The following is a 25,560-nucleotide window of genomic DNA, read 5'->3' on the forward strand; positions in this document are numbered from 1 at the left end:
TTAACAACACAGCAATTTCTTATCGAGTACAGTACGAATGTGTTATGTGCAGACCCGTACAAGACTTCTGGCTATCATTACAGTGGCAGCCCACCTCGTGCAGCAACTCTCAATTTATCACAACCAATGCTTTCAGCGGGCACCAAATAAGAAACAAATTCTTTTACCTACAATGATGAGGGGATGTGTTGGAGCAACACGTATCCAGAGAGCACGGCACAGTTCCGCTCCTTCACCTTCGTTTGGTAGTGCACCCTGCAAAGGCCGAATCATTTTCGTGAGCAAGGAATATGAGCAGCAGGTGCAGAGTTCAGCTGTGGCCAGAATAGCAGTTATTACTTCTGGCCGTCGAGCCACATTTCGGTGGATAACGTTTCCCCGGGGTAGACGTGCAGAAGGAACCGGCCGAAGATGCCCTTCACTGCCGTCCCTTCACTGCCGTCGGTTCACCGTAGCAGAAAGATTTTCAGCCTGTTCGCTTGTTGGTTTCAGCCAGCCCAAATCAATCAGTCAACAGTGTTTTCCTCTCACAACAAACCAGCACCGGTCAGCTCAAACCAGCCCAGAAACCAAACCAGCGAACAGGCCGTTTATGACCGCGCGAGCAGCGAATCCTAGGGTGCAGAGACCGTGCAGGATTGGACGAGTGAACCTGCAAAAGCTCCTATCAGACAAAATCTTCAGTAAAGAACCAAAGCTTCATGCATGGAAAGCTGAGTCCAGGTAAAGGGGGGGATCTTGCAGTACTTTTGTCAGATCATGTAAATAAACAGAACAGAAATATTTCACTCGGAAGATCAAGTCATCATTGGAATATAAAGAGCGCCGAGACATTTCACCGGGATTCTAGTTCATATCAGAATGAAGGAAAAGGACTCAGAACCTAAAATTCATGCTTAGCATTCTGGCATCAACGAATCCTTCATTTTTTTACTAAAAGATCCAAACCAATGTCAGTGTGTCTGGTAAGTGCTAACCCTGGACTACCGTAGAACACTGGTTGCTGGGATTCAAGTTCATCTCAAATGAGGGGAAATGACTCGGAACCTGAAGTCCATGGCATCAAGGAATCCTTCATTTTCGTCTAAAACATCCAAACCAATGTCAGTGCGTCTGATAAGTGCTAACCATGGACTAATGTAGAACACTGGTTTCTTTATCAAAAAAGAAAAGAAAAAAGTGGAAAACTGGTTGCCCCTTTTATTTCAGAGGTAAGGATGTAAGTTAATACAGCAAGTGAGAGCTGGAGCCCTGCTGTTAATACTCCGTATAATGCTTTTACAGTGTGTTTGGTTTGCGGATTTGGTTCATGCGGCATGAGTTTAATTAGAATGGGTCGGTCCGGCATTTTTTTCGGAATGAACTCATCCTGCGGAATCACTATCACAGGAGTACTACACGGTGACGGATGATGTGAATCCCCTGACGCAAACGAAGCAGCTCGAGGAGGTTCGGTTTCTGGATCGGATAGCTCTGCATGGAGACATTCCACTAACCAAACACGCTGCTAGGTAATTAGTTACCTGCTTCCTGAGATTCTCTAATAGGTGCTTAACTTGGACAAGTGCTAAGAAAGAATAGGCTGAAAGCCTGAAACTGAGAGCTTCTCAGTCCAACATCTACCCCCAAATACTTCCTCAATGTCACTAAATACAAAGATAGATAGCAATCTGAAGGGGCATACCCGGCAAGCTGTGCAATATCAGGGTCTGAATGCAAAGGATTGTAATCCCCAGATAGCCTGTATAATAATGCCTGATTAAAAAAAGGAAAGAATTAGGCTTTGCATAACAACACTCATGTAAACAAACTGAGAAACCGATTTCATTTGCAAAAAAAAAAAAAAAAAAAAAAACTTGTTCACTTGGGGTCTTGGCCAAATAACACAGAACTTAAACCAATTGAAAGCATAGACACTGAATTGTACTATGAATGAGACCAGTAGGAAGGACACATTAATCCATCAAAACAGGCTATACAAAAAGTTATCACAGTGTGAGATATGAGTTGTGCCTTATTAGCATCAAAGACGAGTTATTGTGGTACTGCACAAGCAAATAAAGTAACGTGCCTGGGATTGCTTTGTTTGGTCATCATATACTGCAGAAGGTGCCGAATTGGGAATAGAAATGCGAGAAACTTGATTAGCAGGATAAGTAGCATATGAGTATGGTCGCGAAGAGTCTAAAAACCCTCCAGCACCACGCAAGTAGATAGTACTCCTGCATTACAAACTAAGATAACTGCATTGTTCTTTTTGTAGGTTATGGTGCTCTATTGGGAGTCTGAAATAAAATGGGCATCATATTGACCTGTTCATGCATAAAATTTCACCGGACTCTTTGAGGCTTGTGGTAGTTTCGAGCTCAAGAACAGTTGCTTTCCCTGCACATTAAAATAGCGCCTCAGTAAAATCAATTCAATGAAATCCCTGGAGTATTTTGGCAGAAGGATGCCAGATCAGTGGTGAAATCGTTTAAGGGATGCCATTTATGATGATTAAAACTCAAGGTGCTAAGTAGTACTTTGGCAGTTTGACAAAAAATTACTGCAAGAGTGGATGGCGGGCACTTTAAGCAGAGGGATAAATTGAAAGGACCAACTTAATAGTTACACATGATGTAGTTGATAAATAAAGATCTTTTTTCACTAGAACCCTTCATTCCTCCAAGAACAAAGCTGCAACTTCAAAATTCTACTGCAACAAAACTATCACAGGAAGGATTACGCTATACTGTTCTTCGTTATGGTTTTATGGAAATGATTTGTAGCTTTATGACGTGTGTCATTCATTGCTGTGCAAAAAATAAAATCTGTGGTTCTTATTATCTCAAGATGGACAATTGTTAGTCTATAACAAAATGCTGGAACTTTCCCCCCTAGTTCAACCAAATGTTAAATATTTCATATCAAGAAATAACATGAGTCAGAGCTACCATAAAAATGAGTTGAAATAGGGAAACATGGACATTAATTTCAAGGATGAAAAAAAGCAAGGAGCCTGATGATAAAAAAGTATTGTATCATTCAGTCAGTAACAAATTTATCAATTCAGGTTGGGTGGGGAGCAAGTACCTTTGTCGTGCAAACCAGCTACTTGAACCTTGTTTACAACCTGAACAATAAATACAAGAAGACAATTGCTTCTGTAAGTTGAAACCAAAGATGGGCCGCTCAAGAATGTTTCATCCTAAATGCTGAATAAAACAAGAAAATTGAGCATTACTGTAATCATTCTATTTAGAGGACATCATCAACATTAGCCATTGCATTGACCTACCCATAGTCATAACTAATGATCATGCAAAAATAAATCGAAAACAATCCAGTTTAGATGAGATGAAACTCCAGTTGGTTAGCCCACATCCAAAGGAACCGATCTAGCCATTTCTGGACAGGAAGTCTGAAACTCTCATAAATAATGCTTTTAATCACCAAAATGCCTATACCATGTATAATCTCCCTGCACAAAGATATTAACACAAACTTTGGAGAACTGTAAAGCTACTTACACTGACATACGAAGGGATTGGCCTATAGATCTATATGTATTGTTGACCATGCAGTAGAAGGCTTGCATCAAAGCTGGAGAACAGAAAATAAGGTAAATTATCGTAACAATAAATGTACACTCAGAATGTTGACCAATTTGACCTGACAAAACCTGAACACTGCGCACCTATGGAAATGAAAAACAAGGGCCAAGAAGAATTGCAGCAGAACACATAATAGAGAGGGTCAATGTCAAAAGCTATTGCTTTATGTAACTCTTACTTAAGGCCAGGTACATCAACAAATCCAAGCCCATTGCTGTTCTTGTTGGGGAATAAAGAAACAAAAGTAGGAAGGACCTGCATTTTAATGAAAAAAACAAAGATATTAGTGTATTTGTCAGGTTTATAAACCCGGGGTCCCTCGCGGACCGGCTTCCCAATAAAGGCTCGGTCCAAGCAGACAACGCGCAACTCATGGGCCGGCCCAAGTATCTGAACAACAGGCCAGAAGGGCGATCCAATCACCGACCGGAAGGCCTAGCCGAGGAGGAGCGACGCCCGTTTTCCGACTCCGGGCCACCTCTCCGACCGGAGCACTCGCTTCGATCTCCAGCCCGCCGCCGAACGACCTCTCCGACCGAAAGGCCTGGCCAAAACACTACTTCCGACTCCGACCCCACGTCTTCGACCGGGGTACTTAAAAACCCTACTCATTGCTCTTCTCCGACTAGCGCAACCAGAGCCGACTGCGACCAACCGACCGGGGACGTCCGCTCGGAAAGGACCAGGAAACGAACGGACAAAGCAAAGCAAGGCACACAAGTCAAACCACGATACCAGGGACCGTACCCTGTACACCTGAGAAACAATACTCTGCAACCTCCCTGACAAACAGTGTTGTAGGCGCCGATATTTTCCCTACAGTATTATGGGCGTCATTAACTCCCATACGGTAAGGCTCCCCCCACATGCCTTTGGGCATCGACAGTGTTGTGGGCGCCAGCATTTACCGTACCGAGTGAACATGGTGAAACCCCTCACATGTCTCTGGGCATCAACAGTATAGCAGGTACCGACATCTGCCATACCCGAACAAAACGACGCAACCTCCCACGTGCATCCGACATCCAACAGTATTGTGGACGCCTACCATCATCCTGTACCCGCCGACATGGGCAACAAGGCTCAGAAGCATACGTACTCTCTCCCTCTCACTTGTAAGGCCATCCCCTTCATCTATAAAAGGGGATGCGCTCTCTCTCCCAACAATCAAGTCATTCCAAATTTATTAGATCGATCAAGTTCACAACCACAGAACCCCCGTTGAAACAATGCTCGGCCCAGCGGCGAAATGTCGCCTGCGCGCCCGCGCTCGCGGTCCAGCAGCGGCACAACAGAGCGCGCGCACGCCAGCTCCCCCGCGCCCAGGTCGCAACCTGGGCCTGGGCCGGGAATCTCCTTCCCCGCTTGGGCCAGATGTGGCCCGTTCAATCGAAGCCGTCCATCTTGATCCGACGGACGTCCGTCGTTCTCGCAGGTATAAAAACACTGACCATGGCCGCGCGCCCAAACCCTAGGTCATTCTTCACTTGCTCTTCTCTCTCTTCGCCGCGGCGTCGGCTCGCTCTCCCACTCTCACTCCGAACCACGATGGCCCGAGAGAGGAGCGTGGTGGCGCCGCCGTGGCGCCCTTCACCGGTGCATGCGTGCGGCGCCGTCGAGCGGCACCGCGGTGGTGCACTTTGCACCCCACACGCACTGCGGTGGAGACTCTCCCTAAATCCTAGATCTTACTGGCGCCACCGCGGGTCCCCTCGCTGGAGCGTGCGCTCCCCAGTGGGTGAGCGCGGTGCCGTCGAGCGGTCCTGTGACGCTGCCCTTGGTCGGGGCTCGCGCGCACGGCGACGAGCGCGGCTCGACTATCTCCCCGCGTGCCGGCGAGGCGGCGGCGGAGTTTCTTCCTGTGCGACGATGGTGGTGATGGCGGCGAGAAAAACCGGGTAGGTCTCTTCCCCTCTCCATCCATTCTTCTAGGGTTAGGGTTAGGGTTAGGGTTTTGGGTTGGAGTTCGATCTGATTTGAATCACCTCCTTCTAATTTCTTCTACTCGGTTTTCTACCCTGATAAGCTAGATCTACGCCTAGTTAGACGATTGATACCATTGATATACTTGACAGGATCATCTAGCCATTGATCTAGCATGTATACTGACATTTGGGATAAATAGCGAGTCCATCGGCCGCCTTCGTAGAAGACGAGCTGGCCCTGGGGTTGCTTGTCGGTGGCGCGGTGAAGCCCGACGGTGAAGGCGCGGTCGCGGTGGCGGCGGTGCAGAGGCGGCGGTGGCCGGTGGCGGAGCTTCCCATCGCTGGCAACGCCCCCTCTCTAGATCGGCTAGGGTTAGGATGTCGGTGGGGTGTCTGGCGGCTCAGGTGAACCTCGTGCCTTGTGCCCCAGCGCCTACCTCCCTTTTTATGACGCTGTGCGACGGGGGCCCACCAACCATGGAGCGGTTGGGCGCCCCCGATAAGGGCGTGGATCCAAGGGCCCAATTGACTGGTGGAGATCAATCTAACAACTTTAGCAACAGCCAACGCCGGGATTAGTTGGTTAGCTGGCGCTAGCCCATTAAGTTAGATAAGCATATATATGTTAGTCATGAAGACAAGAACACTTGGGATACGGTGCAAACTATACCCTTGATCCAAGGCAATGGATAGAGATTTATAAACAAGTTGGTTTTATGCAAAATAGTAAAACTCTAGTAATATCTCTATAAAAAAAAGCAAAAACAAAAGTCTAGTAATAATGCTTTTATTCCAAACTGGAACTGAAGATGAGTTGTAACTAGTAGCTAAAGCAACATACCCTGCAGCCTGTGCAAAGATGGGATCTGAATGCACAGGATGAAAATAGCCAGATAAGCCGCAGAGTAGTGCCTGAACCAACAAAGAGAAACCTCAGAGATTTAAAATAGGACAACTTTGTAACACTTTGATTAATATTTCCTAATCTGAAGTTGTGTGTCAAATTTGACCAGAGAAAAATGGCACTGCTAAATGTAATAACAGCCTTGAAAGATATTGTGTTAAGGGGAAAAAAAAGAATTGCAGTATTTGAGATGCCTTCCACATAGGACAGATAAATTCAACAAAACAAATCAAACTACAAAGAAGAGCTGTGTTGCAACAAGTGTACAAATAATGGAAATATAAAGATAAGAAGCTCTCCTGCATGTTCGCTAGAAATAATCAATTGCAAATACAACTTCAGAAAGAAATTTACATATGGAATGAAGTATCGTGCCTGGGATTTCTGAGTGCGATCTTCATACACAGCAAAAGGTGTGGAATCTGGAAATGTAACATCGGAAACCTCGTTAGAAGGATAAGTGGCATATGAGAACGGTTGTGAAGAGTTGGAGAAGCCACCAGCACCACGCAAGTAGATAGTACTCCTGTGCCAGGTGTCGCATCAATGGGTTATTCACTCAGGCTGTGTTTAGTTCCTAAAAAGTTTCCCAAAAAATAATACAGTAACTATCACATCGAATCTTGCGATACGTGCATGGAGCATTAGATATAGACGAAAAAAAACTAATTGCACAGTTTGGTTGGAAATCGTGAGACGAACGTTTTGAGCCTAATTAGTCCATGATTGAACACTAATTGCCAAATAAAAACGAAAGTGCTACCGTCGCCAAATTCTTAAATTTCGCGAACTAAACACGCACTCATTCCAGTCAAGCTGTATAGCTCAATTGTTCAAAAAAAGTACCGACCTATTCATACACAAAACTTCACCAGAACCTTCAAGACAGGTTAGTGTTTCAACTTCAAGAATAGCGGCCTTCCCTGCAAAAGAGGGACATGGCAATTTAGATGAAGTATAACTTCCCTGCACAAGAGCAACATTAACCATATACTTGTTCCAATCAACACATGCACTTATATTGTTCACTTCTGGACAAGGTATTTGAGCATAAGAAGTCAGGCGTAATTGTGAATTCAACATTAAAAGGGAAATTCTCTTGATTTCTTAATCGAGTTACAGATACAAGAAATTATGGTCCCAGTAAAATATGTACTTCATATTTTTTTGCATTTTAGAACATTACTATGGATAACACTGAAACAGCCAAAATTTCAAACTAGTAAGCTATAATAGGCCTATAACAGAATAAATCTTCAAAAGACTGGAAGAAGATATATTTTCATGGTCTGACACCATAGAGATCCTGCTCACATATCAAAACAATGTATCGCATCACTAGTTTAGCTGAGAGGCTCAGATTACATGGGTGAATTAGTGCTATTAATAACTATACTAGAATCTTCAACCTTGGCCACACATTTTACCATGGAGATACCGAGATAGAAAGAACAAAGAAGAAACAAAACAATCAAAATTGAGTGATCAAATATCACGGCGAGAATACTTTGGTCATGCAAACCAGCTATTTTAATTTTGTTAGCAACCTGGGGAAAAGAAAAAGGTCAATCACATTTTGGGGTACAAAATAGTAAATATTGAAAAATATGTTAAATAGTAAAGGAAATATGATAGATTTATTTAAATGCAGGCATGTCTTCTGTCTGTCAATTTATAATAAACGCCTGTTCACTTCAACTACTTATCAGCCATGGTACAATGTTATTGTCTCACAACAAAACAGCATTAGTCGGCTTATCAGCCGCAAAAACCATCAGTCGAACACGGCCCTATTTTTTAAAAGAAATTTACCATCTGCTATCTAGATTACACATCACATGTTAACCCATAGATCATGAAGAGTTACTCTTTCAAGACTAACGATTTTGGTGTACAACTTACATTAGCTCGTGAAGGAATTGGTCTATATATCTCTATGTACTGCTGGCCATGCAGTAAAAGTGCTGGGTCATAGCTGGAGAACACAAACAAGCCAAATTGTTCAAGTGTAAGTATATTGACAGTACCCTACCAAGGATTGGCTGACTAGAGACAAAAAAAATGAAGGTCAAATATTGTGTAACTTTAATGAAACCACAGTGTCGGGTTCATAAACCCGGGGTCCCTCGGGAACCGGCTTCCGCACCAAGGCTCGGCCCAAGAGTCTAAATACAACAGGCCGGAAGGACGGGCCAGTCGTCGACTAGAAGGTCTGAACCAAAAGGAGCGGCGCCCGCTCGTCGACCCCTTCGGCCCACCACTCCGATCGGAGCACTCGCTTCGGCCTCCAGACGCCTCCGAACGCCCTCTCCGATCGGAAGGCCTCTCCGATCGGAAGGCCTGGCCCAAAGCAATACTTCCGACTCCGACCCCATGTCTCTCCGACCGGGGCTTATGTGAGCCTTGCCTTGCTTTTCTCCGCACGTCTCCTGTTTCCTACCGAGCGGGCGTCCCTAGTCGGATGACTCCAGTCGGCTCTGAGTGTGCCGGTCGGAGAAGAGCGGTGAGCAGGATTTCCACGAGCCCCGGTCGGAGAGACGCGGGGTCAGAGTCGGAAGTATCGCTTTGGGCCAGACCTTCCGATCGGAGAGGCCTTCCGATCAGAGAGGGCGTTCGGAGGCGTCTGGAGGCCGAAGCGAGTGCTCCGATCAGAGTGGTGGGCCGAAGGGGTCGACGAGCGGGCGCCGCTCCTTTTGGTTCAGACCTTCTGGTCAGCGACTGGGCCGTCCTTCCGGCCTGTTGTATTTAGACTCTTGGGCCGAGCCTTGGCGCGGAAGCCGGTCCCCGAGGGACCCCGGGTTTACGAATCCGACAGAAGCCCCCGAGTCCCCGGGCGATTCGGGTCGAATCGTTAGGGGGATTTTTGTCTTGCCGACGGGTGTGCACGAGCGCACCCGCGGGTGTTGCCCCTGAGCCTCCGGGCGGTTTGGGCGGAACCGCCCGAGGGCTCGGGGGCTACACCCGCGGGTGCGCTCGCGCGCACCCACCGGCAAAACACAGAAACCCCCCCCCCAAACGGTTCCGCCCAAACCGCCCAGGGGCTTAGGGGCAACACCCGCGGGTGCGCTCGCGCGCACCCATCGGCAAGACAAAAATCCCCCGAACGATTCGACCCGAATCGCCCGGGGGCTTCTGTCGGGTTCATAAACCCGGGGTCCCTTGGGGACCGGCTTTCGCATCAAGGCTCAGCCCAAGAGTCTAAATACAACAGGCCGAAAGGATGGCCCAGTCGCCGACTAGAAGGTCTGAACCAAAAGTAGCAGCGCTCGCTTGTCGACCCCTTCGGCCCACCACTCTGATCGGAGCACTCGCTTTGACCTCCAGACACCTCCGAACGCCCTCTCCGATCGGAAGGCCTCTCTGATCGGAAGGCCTGGCCCAAAGCGATACTTCCGACTCCGACCCCGTGTCTCTCCGACCGAGGCTCGTGGGAACCCTCCTCACCGCTCTTCTCCGACCAGCACACTCAGAGCCGACTGGAGCCATCCGACCGGGGACGCCCGCTTGGTAGGAACCAGGAGACGTGCGGAGAAAAGCAAGGCAAGGCTCACAAGTCAAAACATATCCGCTCGGTAGGCAAGGAGCAGTAGGATGCCCCATGCGGGTCATGCCAACTCTGTCACGAACGATGGACCCAGATTTCACTCGAACATATCTGATAAGAGCTCCCCGAACCCGTCGCTCGAGCATTTCTTGTCCGAACGACGGAAGACTGGTTCCGCCTCGCCCAACCCCCGAGGGCTAGGCTCCGCCTTGCCCGACGGCCAAGGGCCTCCTCCGCCTTGCTCGACGAGTACACCCTGCGCCTTCATAAAGATGAGCACAGGGTACGACATGACATTCGAGTCAAACATAGCATCAAGGACCATGCCCTACGTCGCGGCAGGAAAGTACCACTAGGGTACGACGGGATGGGCGCTTTAGACCATTCCGGCATGGCAGAGTTTGAATAGTGTTGTAGGCGCCGCCTTCAGCCCTCGGACACAGAACGTGACATAGACGTACGACAACCACTATGGTCCAGGAAGAGACTCGTGCCCTCTACAGTGATGGACGTACTGTCACCGCGCCATCCGCTGCCCATAGGGCCACAGGTCAACACCCTTGTCCGACACGTCGCCTAAAGGGGCGGGACAGGACATGGCCACTTGCTGATCCGGTAAGGGCATGGCGTCGCCAGGACACGGGCACCCGATGAGCGTGCCAATCCCTGACACCGTCTGGCCGTGTGAGCAAGGTGGCTCAACAGAAAAGGAGGGCCCAACACCTTTGAAGGGGCTTCTTGGCCTCTGGTTTTTCTCCCATCTGTAACCCCTACTCCCCCTTGATCTATAAAAGGGAGGGCAGGGCCCCCCACTAAGGGGATCGACTCTTGACAGATAAGTTGAACACACATCGCTTCACACACAGCTGAGCAGCGACCAAGCTCTCGACGACCTTTTCGATCATTCCATCAGAGACTTGGGACTCGTCCCTCTCTCGACCCTTTGTACCCCCTACTACGAACCATTTTTGATATTAATAACACGAGCAGCAGCAGCAAACTGGACATAGGGACATTCAACCCGAACCAATATAAACCTCGTGTCCTTTAGTGCACTATCCAGGCCTAACGCGCAATAATCATAAATTTACTAGCCGGTGTTTGTTCAAAACACCGACACACAGTAACCCAATGATTAAGCTCGGTAAATATGTGAAAAGTATTCTTACTAAAGCCTAGGGACATCCATGTAAAACCCATCGCTAGTTTTTGCATTAAGGACAGAAATAAAAGTGGGTAAAACCTGCACGACATGCAAGGGACAATTTCTTAAATAGCTAGAGATATGGAAATGTCCACATAAATAGACTCCAATGAAATACATTACAAATATTTAGTTCACTGTAAGAAACAACAGTGCACTAGTGCGATACATAGGTCCATGGTAGCATGAGCATAACAAAAGTAATTTATACCTGTTAGGCTGTTACTTCAGACTTATGACTAAACAACTGTTGATTTTGCGTGACAGAAATCTCTCTGAAATGAAGATTCTTATGCATTACTGATATTGAAGGTAAAGTAACTAGATCAAAGATTAGGAGGCTTAATCTATGATGGGAGAAAAGGAAGTGTCTGGTTCATAAACCCGGGGTCCCCAATGAACCCGCTTCCCTGCAATACTCGGCCCAGCAAATGGCGCAGCGACAGCGCGCATCTGGGCTAGCCCAGATACACAATGATAGGCTGAGACCATGATCTGGTCCCCGACCGGCACCTCTGGCTAGGAGACCTAGTTGGAGCCCCGACCAGAAGGCCTGGCCGAGGTGGGACCGCAGTCCGACTCTGACCCCTTTCCTCCGACTGAGGATATGTCGGACCTTTGCTCGTCTCTCTTTCTCGACCGACACGGTCGGGGTCGACTAGGAACGACCAACCAGGATGCCTGCTCGGTGCGGGCCCAGGGAGCGGGCGGAGTAGATAAGGTAAGACGCTCAAGTCAACCGCAATACCGAGGACCGTACCCTACCATGCCCTTCACATCTGTAGGACAGTGCCATCAGGCCATGTAAGACGGACACAATATAGCCTGTCAGACGCGGCAGAGCACAAACAGTATTGTGGGCGTCGTCGTTTGCTGTCCTAGGTGAACACTGTGCAGCCTGCCAGGTCATAAACAGTAAAGTGGGCGAACACTGTGCAGCCTACCAGGTACAACAGGTCATGAACAGTAAGGTGGGCGATGGCGTGCCATACACGATGACATGGGCAACAAGACTAGGTAGCACCCATACACACTCTCTCCCTTTCCATCTTTGACTTGTAAGGCCATTCCCTTCATCTATAAAAGGGGATGCGCTCTCTCCTCTCAGGACTCGAGGACATGACAACACAACAAGCTCTAGAACTTGACAGCTACATAGCTCAACAACTATAGATTTCGACAGCTACATAGCTCAACAGCTCTAGAACTCAACAGCTACATAGTCTGCACACTCTCAACAGCTAATAAGCTCGGACACACAGAGCATACGCTCCAATACTTAGCGCATGTTTGAGCATCCATCACTCTCTCACACTTGGTTCCGAGTTCGACCGGGCCTCTAACTCCCAGCTCCCATTCCTTACTCGTTTGTAACCCATAGCAAACTTCGAGCACATGGGCTCAGGAATAATGTCACCGACCGACTAAAACTGGATGTAGGGCACATTGCCTGAACCAGTATAAATCCTATGTCATTGCATGCTAGGCCACATCCGATCATAGCGCACGATAAAAACTACAAATATTTACTTGTTGGCCACATTTCGCACCGACAGTTGGCGTCGTCCGTGGGGAGAGACGCCGTGCATTCATGCTTTTGGTCATCGGATGGTCCACCTTTCCACCATCTTCGGCATGGCGGGCTCGAGCGATACGATTCTCTTCTGCTCGCTGGAGTTTGCCACGCTCTGACTTGTTGGGATGTGGGCTTCTCCTGTCTTCGTGCCACTCTAGACCTTTCTCATTGGGAGTCTGGACTTCATCACCGACCAACTCGACATACTCTGCCTCCACAAGGAGGCGCTTGTCCCAGCATTCACTAGAGGAGGAGCACCCTCCACCGGCCCCAGGCCACTCGACGACCTCAACGTCGAGACACCCACGCTTCGCCTCGAGCCCATGCAAGGCTCAAACCCCATGGTGAGTGATGTACATATTATTCTTTACTCACTGTTTAACACCTTCCACCAACTCTCCAGAGGGACCCTGTTGTCCCCACCACGACCACCGTGCAACTGGTCCCCCTATGGGCTTCGCATCCCCCGTGGACGCATGTGCACGGGGGCTTCAAAGGATGCTGACATCGCCCTGTCTCACGTCTGAGTTCATGGGGATGGCAGGCTACACTCCTGCCTCCTTCCACAACCTCGTCGATGACGAGGTCAAAAGCGATGGCTCCAGCATCGACGATGTCATGGCACCTGGCCACCCTCTGTCCAAGGAGTGCACTATGGTGGATGCCCTAGGACAGCCACCGGAGGTAGTGGGGTCTCTACAGACTCACACCCCTCCAAAGCCTCGGGCGTAGGCCCTGGCGCATGCTAGGAGCATAGCGAGGAGTTATGACAAAGGTGGCAGAGCCAGCCGCCACCTACACCGGTGCGCCCACTGCATCATGCCGCGCCACATGCGCGTAACCCAGCGAGCGGCGCTTGGGGTCATGCCCGTCAGGTCTAGTGTAACATCCTAGATGGAGGGGATGATCCCCCTTAGTTTGCTCAGGCTAGCCAGAACATCGCTGCTGCGGCGATGCTTCAATGCGGCCTCCCCAAGCCTACCGACCACCAGGAGCAAGCGATCCACCGGAACCTCCGAGCGCTAGTGGAGACCACCACCGTTTAGCAGGCGGAATACTCTACGTCGTGACACTAGCACGTGACCTCTTGCCCAGCCGAGGGACTAGGGCCACACCAGTCGAATCACTCCGTCCACTCACCTCAGCAGTTACCGGGCATGGAGCAGGAGGCTGTGGCTACGCCATAGCCCAACCTAGCGCCCACTCCACACCGACCACCTATACACGAATGACTCGGGCCAAACCATGATGCTCACAGCATCATCAACAATCGATGCCATGCTCGTCATGATGATGACATCCATCGAATGGCGGTGAGAGCAGGCGGCGCAGGCCCTGGCCTAATCATTGAGGAGTGCGAGGACACGCACCCTAGTCATGCCGATTGACCGAACGACTAGAGCCCTAGCCTAGATGTCCTAGGGCCATGGGCCTTTGGTCACCGCATCCAAAAAGCGTTGTTCCCACAGCGCTTCTAACCACCCACCAACATTGCTAGGTACTGTTTAAACCAAAATTTGGAGAGAAGAATGCGGGAATTCGAAGGCTTCCAAAATTGTGCTTATCAAGGAATCGATTGCATGAGGATCAATATCAGTGGATTCAAATACGACTCTAGGATCGGATCTATTTGGATGACGTCAGCAGATAGCGATGATGAGCTATGGTTGGCACCAGGAAATTGCATATCGGACTCTACAAAAAGGGAAAGATTAGGGTCCAAGTTATCTTAAATTAGGAATATTTTCTTCTATGCCAAAGATTGTAATGAGTCATGCTCGAGTAGGATTCATATTTAGGCTCCGGGTATAAATATCGGACCCCAGCTATTGTAAAAGGACACACAATCGATCAAGTACAAGTTACTTACTTTTTTCAGCTCTAGCCACCCCTTAGGAGTAGGAGTAGAGTAGATCTCGGTGAGTTCTTCAGCAAGTATGGCTGCATCAATCCGGTCGACCTCCACTGCTTATATGTAAGTACCGTCATGGCTTATACTTCTGTTCATACGGCTGCATCGATCCGGTCAACCTCCACTGCAACTCTATTATAAGCTAGTTATCGACTCTTGTCTAGTTCAAGTAAGGCTGCATCGATCCGATCGACCTCCACTGCTTGAACTAGATTAAGGTCAAGTTATCGGCTCTATCTAAGGGTGGCGTTCCTTCGGATAGATTCATTAAGTTACCGATATTGCTTATTGCTTCTATTATTTATTTAATTACAGCAATATCACTTTGCCTAATTGGGATTGATCTAGATTGGCCTTACATCCTTTTTAACCCATTGTTTGTTCATCTAAACTGATCTAATCTGCACCTTAAACGATGAGTTATGTTTTATCAGCCGTTTTATGTCAATCTTCATCGTGCATAGTATGCGGTTAAGGCATGTTTTGTCTTGAATAGATCTATTGGCTAACAAAAACCATTTCATGGCCCGTTATCATGGCCTGTGTGATTCTGCCTCACACCCCACTGTTAGCACTGTGGAGTGGGGATCATTATTTGATAGATTTGTTTCCGATAAGGCATGACCTTAACTGTGCGCTATGCCTGAATCGGTTGTTTAGCCGATATCGAGTGCTTTCATATATGCAGTTCACGTTACGAGACCGTTGAAGTAAACATAGGTTGAAAGATGTGTTAGCCCCGTGATCTTATTATTGTATTACGGCCTGCATGATTCTGCCTCATGCCCCACTGATATTAGTATTGAGTTAAGGTCGTCAAATCTATTGTTGTTTCTATGGCCTGCATGATTCTGCCTCATGCCCCACTAGTCATAGCGATAGACGAGATCTAATATGTTCATTAGATTTATTTTTATTAAATGGTTAAATGATGATGAGCTGCTTATTTTATATAAAAAGGGATTTGGTTACTTGCAGTCATTGGCTTAGCATAAATTAATTATTGTTGACATCATTTTGCCATTGACTAATGTTTGTCTAAATAACAAGATCTATCCTGAGCGACAACCGATTTACCTTCCATAATTCCATGAGCTTTAATTGATTTATTCTTATGAGTATGCTGGAATCGACTATTTAGTCAATTTCCTTCCATATTGGCTCTCAGAGCCGCACATTCGGGACTGTCTGGCAACACCGGCATGTTCCACCCTAACTTACTAATTAGCTTTTCTCTCCTTGTCAATTGCAGGGTCAAATTGACTGGCATGTCTCGGGAGGAGTGCATATGATCGACCATCCCTGTGCTGAAGCTAGGCGGATCTCTAGCTCCATCGAGTGGACCCTTCTGGCTTGCTCGTGTGCCCTCAGCATAGGACAAAATTTCGTGCCGATAGGTACATTGGGGAGATGAACCCTGGTATATGGCTCGAAGACTTTTGGCTTGCCTTCCAAGCGAGATGAGTGGATAATGACTACTTCATCATCTAGTATCTCCCAATCTACGTGGGGGAGCATGTATGAGCATGGCTCAAATTCCTTCTACCCGACAGCATCTACGACTGGGCAGATCTTAGGAGGGTCTTCATCAGAAATTTCTAGGGGACGTATGTCCATCCTAAGAATTTCTAGGACCTCAAGAGCTACCAGCAGGAGCCCAATAAATCCCTATGGGATTATATCTGTAGGTTCTCAAAGCAGTCCAACTCCCTTCCTGATGTCGTCGACGTGGATGTCAACAGCATGTTCCTCTCTAGGACAATCTGCAAGTCCCTGATCTACAAGCTCAGCTATGTGAAGCCCCATACCACCCACAACTTGCTCGACATCGCCACAAACCATGCCTCCGATGAGGAGGCAGTTAGGGTGATCTTCAACGACGGTCGGGACAGGGGCAAGGCCAAGCGTCAGGACTAAGGCAAGTGCCCCTCCACACAAAAGGGCAAGAAAAACAAGAAGGAACGGTGCCGACCAGCCAATATGCTTTGGTCATCGCGGTCGACCGCATGGGCAGGCAGCCCCAGCAGGGCTAGCCTGACCACTTTGACAAGCTTGTGGAGAGTCCATGCACCAACCATGCTTATCCCAACAAACACCTTGACAAGCTCATGGAGAGGCCAAAAAAGGAGGCGCGGCGGGCAAGGATGAAGACGGCTTTTGAAAGGATCAAGATGCCCAAGAGGGGGGGGTTGAAAGCTCTAGTTTGGTTTTGGTTAATTGATGAAACCCTAAGTGCTAACCTAGTTTATCAAAGTGATTATGAGATAGGTAGCACTACTCCAAGTGATGAAGCAATGGCGAAGATCATGATAATGGTGATGACATGGTGATGATCAAATGCTTGAACTTGGAAAAGAAGAAAGAGAAAAATAAAAGGCTCAAGGCAAAGGTATAAAATATAGGAGCCATTTTGTTTTAGTGATCAAGACACTTAGTGAGTGTGATCACATTTAGGATAGATAGCCATACTAATAAGAGGAGTAAAACTCGTATCGAAATGCGGTTATCAAAGTGCCACTAGATGCTCTAATTCATTGCATATGCATTCAAGATCTAGTAGAGTGCTAACACCCTTGAAAATGTTTGAGAAAATATGCTAACACATGTGCACAAGGTGATACACTTAGTGGTTGGCACATTTGAGCAAGGGTAAGATACTTCACCGGCGGAGTGCCCGCCCGTAGAGTGCGGACAGTCCGACGGTGCCACCGATGCCCTAGATAGAAAAGTTGGAGGTCATTGTAAGTGACCGAATGCTGGATCTAAATTGACTGGATGCTGGAAGTCTAGGTCCGGTCGAACTGATGGGTCAGCATAGTATCCAGGTTTTTGCATCGGACGCTAAGGTGTGTTCGGTCGAGGTGGACCGGACGCGTCCGATCGAAGAAAACCCAGTTTTGAACCTTACTGTAAACGACTGGACGCTAGGGGTCTAGCGTCCGGTCATTTGTGCCGGAGCATCCGGTCGCTACTTAGCCGTTGTGATCGGGTGGTTCCTATTGAATGGACAATGACACGTGGCTTACATCGGTTGACCGGACGCTGGGTCTAGAGTCCGGTCAGTCTGACTAGAGCGTCCGGTCAGCCCGTAGTGTGCCCAGTGAAGGGGTACAACGGCTCTATTTCGTGGGGGCTTCTATTTAAGCCCCATGGCTAGCTCAAGCTCACTCTCTTGCACATTTTCATTGACATAGCAACCTTGTGAGCTTAGCCAAAGCCCTCCCACTCATCTCCATCATTGATTCATCATCTTTGTGAGATTGGGAGAGAATCCAAGTGCATTGCTTGAGTGATTGCATCTAAAGGCACTTGGTATTCGTGTTGCGCTGTGGATTTTGCTTGTTACTCTTGGTGGTTGCCACCACCTAGATGGCTCAGTGTAGTGGTGGAGGATCGACATGAGTTGGTGATTGTTCGTGGCTGTCTTTGATGATTGTGAGGGGAGTTGTACCTTCCCTGGCGGAGCGCCGAAAGGTAACTCTAGTAAATTGCTCGTGTCATTGAGTTACCTCACTTGTGGGTCGGTTATTGCAGTGTCCTATCATGTGGACGAGGTTTGTGAAACACCTCTTAGCCACCGAACCACCAAGTGTTGGTCGACACAACGGGGACGTAGCGTGTTGACAAGCACATGAACCTCGGGAGAAAATCGATTGTCTCTTGTCTATTGCATTCTCCGAGTGATTGGTTATATATTCATCTTGTGATTAATTTATCCCCTACACGTCGGTATAATCACCCTACTCACTTATTTACATTCATCTAGTTGAGCTCTTTAGAGTAGCAAGATTGAGAGCTCTTAGTGAGTAATTACATAGCAAGTTTGTGTGCCTAAGTAATCATTGCAACTAGAATTGTTGGATAGGTGGCTTGCAACCCTTATAGAAGCTAGAGCAAGTTTGCATTACGCTATTTGTCATACTAATCAAATTGCTCTAGTTGATTTGTAGATTTTTAAATAGGCTATTCACCCCCTCTCTAGCCATATTAGGACCTTTCAGGGGTGAATTGGGCTAATTCTAAATTTCTTTGCAATAATTAAGCCCTATGGTTAGCCCACTTCACCCCTTGTACCTAGAAAATGTTTCTAATGTTCTACCGCACAAAAAGTCTTGCACAAAAAGTCTTGAATAGTCATCAACTGAGATACGTGAAAGACATTGAAGATAGCACTCATCTCAGGAGGTAATTGGATCTTGTATGCTACCTTACCACTCTGTCCTATAATTTGAAACGGACCGACATATCTTGGTGCAAGCTTTCGCTTCACACCAAATTATTGGACACTCTTCATGGGTGAGACTTTCAGATAAATGAAGTCTCCAACTTCGAACTTGATAGGTTTTCTACGGCGATCAGCATAACTTTTCTGCCTAGCTTGAGCTACGGCCATATGGGTTTGGATAGTACGGACTTGTTCTTCAGCTTCTTGAACAAATTTAATTCCATAATATCTCCTTTCACTGGCTTCAACCCAATTCAATGGGGTTCTACACTTTCGGTTGTACAAAGCTTCAAACGGTGCCATCTTGATACTCTCTTGATAACTATTATTATAAGAGAATTCAGCTAGGGGCAACCATTTTTTTCCATGAACCCTTAGATGAGATGACACACACTCTCAACATATCTTCTAAGATTTGATTCACTCGCTCAGTTTGCCCATTGGTTTGTGGATGATAGGCAGAGCTTTGTACTAACTTAGTTCCCAATAATCCGTGTAGGTGCTCCCAAAAGCGAGCAGTGAACTATGGTCCTCTATCAGAGACAATAGTGCGAGGTACCCCATGAAGTTAGACTATCTGATTGAAGTACAACTCAGCATAGTCAGTTGGATGAAAGTCCATGCGAACAGGAATGAAGTGTGCAGACTTGGTCAAACGGTCTACAATCACCCAAATGGAGTTAAAATTCCTTTGAGTAGTAGGGAGTCCAACAATAAAATCCATACTTATCTCCTCCCATTTCCAACCTAGAATAGAGAGTGGCTGAAGCAATCCAACTTTTATGTGCATAGCTTTAACCCAACAACAAGTGTCACACCTAGCCACATAAGCGGCTATCTCTTTCTTCATCTTGGTCCACCAAAAACGAGGCTTCAAATCATGATATATTTTGCTACTACCAGGATGAATAGATAATTTAGAGGAATGTGCTTTGGATATGATTTGATTTCTAAGCTCTCTATCCTTTGGGACCACTAACCTATCCTTGAACCATAACATGTCATTCTCATCTACCCGAAAATGCTTGGTTTCTTGCTCTTTCATCTTGCGCTTGATGTGGAACACACCTGGATCTGTCTTCTATAGCTCAATAATTCGACTCTATAGAGTACAACTAACAGTGATGTTGTGAAGGACTGCAGGATGTAGGAGTTTTAACAAATGGAGGTCACTTTCAATCAAAGAGTGGCAATGAGATTTCCTGCTTAAGGCATCCGCAATGACGTTTGCCTTGCTAGGATGATAGTGCACTTGGAGGTTATAATCCTTGATCAACTCGAGCCATCTTCTCTGACGCATATTCAACTCAGGTTGAGTGAAGATATACTTAAGACTTTTATGATCAATGTAGATGTGGCACACATTGCCAAGCAAATAATGTCTCCAGACCTTCAAAGCATGAACAACTTCAGCGAGTTCTAAGTCATGCGTAGGATAATTCACCTCATGCTTCTAAAGTTGGTGAGAGGTATACACAATGACTCGTCCTTCCTGCATAAGAACACCTCCTAAACCGGTGCTGGATGCATCACAAAACATATCAAAAGGGTTCTCGATGTCCGGTTGCACCAAGACAGGAGCCAAAATTAGAAGGGTTCGCAGGGTGTGAAAAGCCGCATCACAATTGGAAGTCCAAACAAACCTCGTGTCTTTTTGCAGCAACCGAGTCATAGGCTTGGCTATTTTAGAGAAATCCAGGATGAAGCAACGATAATAACTAGCCAACCCTAGAAAACTCTAAACCTCGTGCACCGAGATTGGAGCCTTCTAGTCCAACACTTCTTGCACCTTGGTGGGATCCACCATAATTCCACCATCAGACAATACGTGTCTGAGAAAAGGTACGTCACGAAGCTAGAATTTACACTTACTAAACTTTGCATAAAGCTTGTGTTCACACAATCTAGTGAGAACTACTCACAAATGTTCAACGTGATCTCCTTCATTCTCAGAATAGACCAAGATATCATCTATAAACACCACCATGAATTTGTCCAACTTGGGCATAAACACCGAATTCATCAAATACATGAAGTGTGTGGGGGCATTGGTCAATCCAAAAGACATAATAAGATACTCATAAAGACCGTATCTTATAGAGAAGGTAATTTTTGGAATATCCTTAGGCTAGATTTTGATTTGATAATAACCCAATCTCAAATCAATCTTGGAAAAGACTTTTGCTTTAGACAACTGATCAAATAAGATATCTATGCGTGGCAGAGGGTACTTATTCTTGATTGTGGTTGTATTCAAAGGCCTATAATCTACACACATGCATAGTGAGTGATCCTTCTTCTTCACAAAAATAGCCAGACACCCCCATGGAGATGAACTAGGATAGATAAGGCCTTTCTTTATAAGTTCATTCAACTGGGTCTTAAGTTTGGCTAGTTCGTTGGGAGGCATTCTATAAGGTCTTCTAGATATGGGCATTGTACCAGGTAGCAATTCTATCTTGAACTCCACATCCCGATCCGGGGGCAATTCGAGCAAATCATTAGGAAAAACATCAGGAAAATCACACACTACTGGAATATCTGTAATAGCCTTTGCATGCACCGCATTTGCCGCATAAGAGAGATTATTGTCCCTAGGTAGTTGCAATAGAAAACCTTCTTGATTACTAGGATCTCTACGCATGACTACTCTAGTCGATGTATCAATAAGCACCCCATGACTGCTCATCCAATTCATTCCCAATATCACATCAATACCCAGCCCCGGTAAAACTACCAGATCCACCTGATAACTTTGTCCCTCGACCTCAAGTTGCACACCCCCGACTACTAGCTTTGTTGGGATATTACCACTGGTAGACCTAATACAATAACCCTCACCCTCTACAGTGTATGTTTTCTGTTTAAACTTGGATGCAAATGTGGGGCTCATAAAGGAATGTGAAGCACCCGAATCAAATAGTACAACTGCAAGGTGTTGATCAACCAGAAACTTACCAGCAGTGACTACCTCTCCTGAAGGAATATCAACAATATTAGTGTAGTTCACCTGCCCCTGGCAGCCACCTTGGTTATTATTCTTCCTAGGATAAAGACACTTCCTTGCCCAGTGACCTGGCTTGTTGCAGTTCTAGCATGACATGTTGCTTGGAGGAACATTGGAGTTGCCTTGACTAGTAGTGCCCTTTGAAAGAGCAACTGTAAAAGCCTTGTGAAATCTAGTCCTGCCTAGATTCTTCTTCAGCATTGGGCGGAACTTAGCAGCTGATGCTGGAGGATAGAATGGAGCCTTAGATGTGAGTAGAGCTTTGGACGGTGAGGCACCCGCCTCGTAGGCTCTCTTGCGATTCTTTGAAGCAGCATAAATAGCATTGTTGTTTTCTTGAGATAAAACATCACTAACAAACTCATTAAAGGTAGCACACTTACAATTTCCCATAGTTTTCATTAATTTGGGGCTAAGTCCTCGCTTGAAACTAGCGATCTTCTTGGCATCAGTATCAACAAACTCAGTAGCATACCTTGCAAGGTTAATGAAAGCCTGCAGGTATTCATTCAAGCTCTTGTTCCCCTATATTAGCTTCATAAATTTAGTGTGTTTGATTGCCATGAGACCAGGAGAAATATAATTTCCCCTAAAAGCAGACTTAAACTGATCCCAAGTGATTTGGGCATCAGCGGGCATAGTGGACCAATAATGACTCCACCAAATACCAGCTGGCCCATGCAGTTGGTGAGATGCATACTCAGTCTTCAGCACCTCAGTCAAGCAAAGCAAATGGAATTTTTGCTCGAGAGTGTTCAACTACTCATCAGCTTGGAGGGGCTCCTCAGCCTCCTTGAAGATTAGTGGTTTAGTGTCAAGGAAATCTTTGAAGTCACTATACTGATTTGATTCAGGTCCTTAGCATGCACCACGTCCATCACAATTTGCAATCATGTGGAGAGCATTTGCCATAGTGCATTGTCCTTCAACCAGTATTGCCATCAATTCCGCTGGTGTGGGCGGTGGTGGTGGTGGAAGATCATCATCATCACCAGCCACACCAGTGGTACAAGTACGAGGCATCTGCAATAATGCGCAACCAGCAATTATTGGTGATGTTAGCACATTGGAGAGGAACAATGTAATTGCGCCAAGCTGAATTTACTAGAGAGAATGTAAAATTCATGCAATAAAACAGAGGCAATAATTCATTCTCCAATGTCCACATCATCAATAGATTACTAGCGCCATTCGTAGTGCATTCCAACATGACAAGTTTTAAAATTCACTAACTAAGATAAGCATCCTGAAGGGAGCGGATTAAGGTACATTACACGCCACGTCTGAATTAAAAGGTACATCCAACATCCGCCATAGTACTGAGTCCATTACACAATGGCGGCAAAAGCTTAAACTAGTGAGACTTGCTAGCTAACTAGTCATAGTGGTCACTGTCCACCTCGGACACGCCCTAGACTTCTTTAGGGTCATCCTCTTCCTCTTCCTCTTCATTTGTAGGTTCAGCGGCATTGACATCCATCTGCACGTCCTCTTCTTCTTCATCGGCCTCAATCACTTGAGGTCCAAGATTTGGGTAAACTGGTGGAGGGTGAGGAATAGGAAACATGCGGTTGTTCAGGTGATGGTGTTCAACCTGAAGCTCCTCTAGCTGCTCTTGGAGCGCATTCTCCCTTTGAAAAGCATTGTGGTTAGCCATGATCCATCCCTGATGCCTTTCTTCTACTAACTCCAGAGCTACATCTCTATGACAGGTCACATGGTCCAACTCCTATACTATCTCATCTCTCTCTATGGTGAGGTTCATAAGCTGGTTATGAAGCTCATCTCTCTCGTGTGCTGCTTGCCCCCACTGCTGCAGGTGATAATTTGCAATGCCTCAAGTCTCATCTACCTCCAGCTAAGCTTGCCCACATGCCTCCGCCCTATGACGATACTTGCGGGCACACAACCTGAACTTGCACTGGGCTGCCATTGCCTTGCCAGCTTCTTCTAATACACTAGAGAGGGTGTCCTGCCTGACTCAACAGAGCTTCAAGACGGCCATCATAGCACTCATTTCCACATTGTCGCTCTGAACATGTTCACCACGGCCTTGAACCAAGGCCTGGCCAGCTTCTTGAGTCCATTCAGCATCTGTAGGAGCCACATGAGGAATGGATGAAGCTGGTCTAGCCACCAATACCTCTCCAAAACTCTATGCAATGTCCATAAGCACATCAAGAGTAGCAACTTGCATGGCTTCCCATGGGCTTTGCCCATCAGACTCGGTGATCCACCCATGCCATAGCGATCTCGTGGGGTTCGACGGCACCACCAAGGTCACATTGTACCATGGCACATCTCCAAATGGCACCATCCACACCCACATGTAACGGGGCGCCTCTAGGTACCCAACTGAGCTTAGCACCCTCCAGAGCAAGGTAGGCATACCAAACTAGTCCAAAAAGGTGCTGCTACAAGGAGGAAACACGGGCGTAACCATCTGTATCAAAAGGGATGCAACTCTTGTGAGAGGATTATTTTTTTGAGAGATGAAACTTAATATTTGGGATAAGCAATTATAAGGGAGGGAGTAATGCAATATGAATGACATGAGTGAATATGATGCATGCTCGTTCCATACGTCCTCACAAACCTAAGAAAAGTTGAGTTCTAGCAGAATATACGGTGGCATACACGCGTTCTCTCGAATAGCAGTAACTAGTCGATCTACACGATGCGTTGTTGGCATACCTATAGAAAATTTCATTACAGCCCAACCCAACAAGATATAATTCTCACAATGAAAGTAGTAAACTAAGATACTCTCCATATATACATCCCCGGATATATATACTTTAGTATCCATACTACCCTATAGATATACCCACAATTAAGTACCTTCATATGTACATGTATGCAACATGTAAATATTCCAGTAACCACAACTAACTCTCCCCTAGACCGACAGTTGGACGGTCATGCTCTCACAACTCACACTTACCTTGTCGTAGAGGCAATTGATCCATACATTACCATTCAAGCGAATGGCACCCATGCAATAGCACGCCGCATGGACGACAAAATAGAAATAATCACTTCCCCTAAGTTAGTAATTATATAAGCCACCTAAAAGTCCTTATGTGGACTACAAGGGGTGTGATCACCAGCATACTGTAAAATTTCAGATTTTGAAACACCTATATATAACTATAAGTTGGAAAACCATTTTCACAACAAAAGCTTTTGTTTTTAAATACCCGTATGACATGTTTAGTGTTGAATCTAGCTCTGATGCCAGCTATAGCAGAACCGTCTAATTTATAAGAGCACAAGTACAAAAATGATCATCGAAACGATCAAATTCTCGCACTTGAGCCCATATAAACCCGGTAGTCAACTGAAACCACGAAGGATTTCAAACCAACTTGCATACAACCAAGATCACAGTAATTAAACAAAACACATCACACGTTGCAATATTTTACAAATAGTTTGCAGATAGATTACAACACATCAGAGTCATAGTTATTACAAACCAAGTCTTGTAAAGTAGTGGAAGCAAATAGTTTAACTCACACACACGAGTTTAAATACAAGTACCAGCTTGGCGATCACATCCCACAAAAGCATTCAGATAAGATAAACAGGGATCATGCTCGTGATTTAGTCTTCGTCACTCGCTGGGTGGAGACAGTACTTACAGAAGCCCTGATAAAGAAGATCA

At 46.4% G+C, this 25,560-nt stretch overlaps 2 protein-coding genes across 2 annotated transcripts in view; both read right to left on the reverse strand.

Moving 5' to 3' along the window:
- On the reverse strand, positions 1 to 3,854 carry LOC136546692 (enoyl-CoA hydratase 2, peroxisomal-like). The gene is made up of 7 exons (XM_066538651.1): positions 3,076 to 3,854; positions 2,313 to 2,385; positions 2,072 to 2,222; positions 1,685 to 1,755; positions 563 to 652; positions 340 to 435; positions 1 to 255 (listed from the first exon to the last, which is right to left on the reverse strand). Exons 2-7 carry the CDS (start codon positions 2,318 to 2,320, stop codon positions 168 to 170), a joined length of 504 nt encoding a protein of 167 aa, XP_066394748.1. The 5' UTR covers positions 2,321 to 2,385; positions 3,076 to 3,854; the 3' UTR covers positions 1 to 167.
- LOC136544291 (enoyl-CoA hydratase 2, peroxisomal-like) overlaps positions 3,771 to 25,560 on the reverse strand; it is a 54,243-nt gene continuing 32,453 nt past the window's right edge. Inside the window, exons 4-10 of the mRNA XM_066536508.1 lie at positions 11,139 to 11,212; positions 8,328 to 8,400; positions 7,933 to 7,972; positions 7,276 to 7,348; positions 6,801 to 6,951; positions 6,320 to 6,433; positions 3,771 to 3,851 (exon numbers count right to left, since the gene is read on the reverse strand). Of these exons, the coding sequence (XP_066392605.1) occupies positions 3,771 to 3,851; positions 6,320 to 6,433; positions 6,801 to 6,951; positions 7,276 to 7,348; positions 7,933 to 7,972; positions 8,328 to 8,400; positions 11,139 to 11,212 (606 nt within the window). The remainder of the gene's footprint in view (positions 3,852 to 6,319; positions 6,434 to 6,800; positions 6,952 to 7,275; positions 7,349 to 7,932; positions 7,973 to 8,327; positions 8,401 to 11,138; positions 11,213 to 25,560) is intronic.

Source organism: Miscanthus floridulus, chromosome 3 (assembly GCF_019320115.1).
Source record: "Miscanthus floridulus cultivar M001 chromosome 3, ASM1932011v1, whole genome shotgun sequence".
Taxonomy (NCBI): domain Eukaryota; kingdom Viridiplantae; phylum Streptophyta; class Magnoliopsida; order Poales; family Poaceae; genus Miscanthus; species Miscanthus floridulus.

Excerpts from the sequence above, each read along its gene's own strand:
- LOC136546692 (XM_066538651.1), bottom strand. Across the intron at positions 1,756-2,071 it reads ACCAAACAAAGCAATCCCAG|GCATTATTATACAGGCTATC; the intron begins GCACGTTACTTT and ends TTTTTTAATCAG. Across the intron at positions 256-339 it reads ATGTGGCTCGACGGCCAGAA|GGTGCACTACCAAACGAAGG; the intron begins GTAATAACTGCT and ends CGGCCTTTGCAG.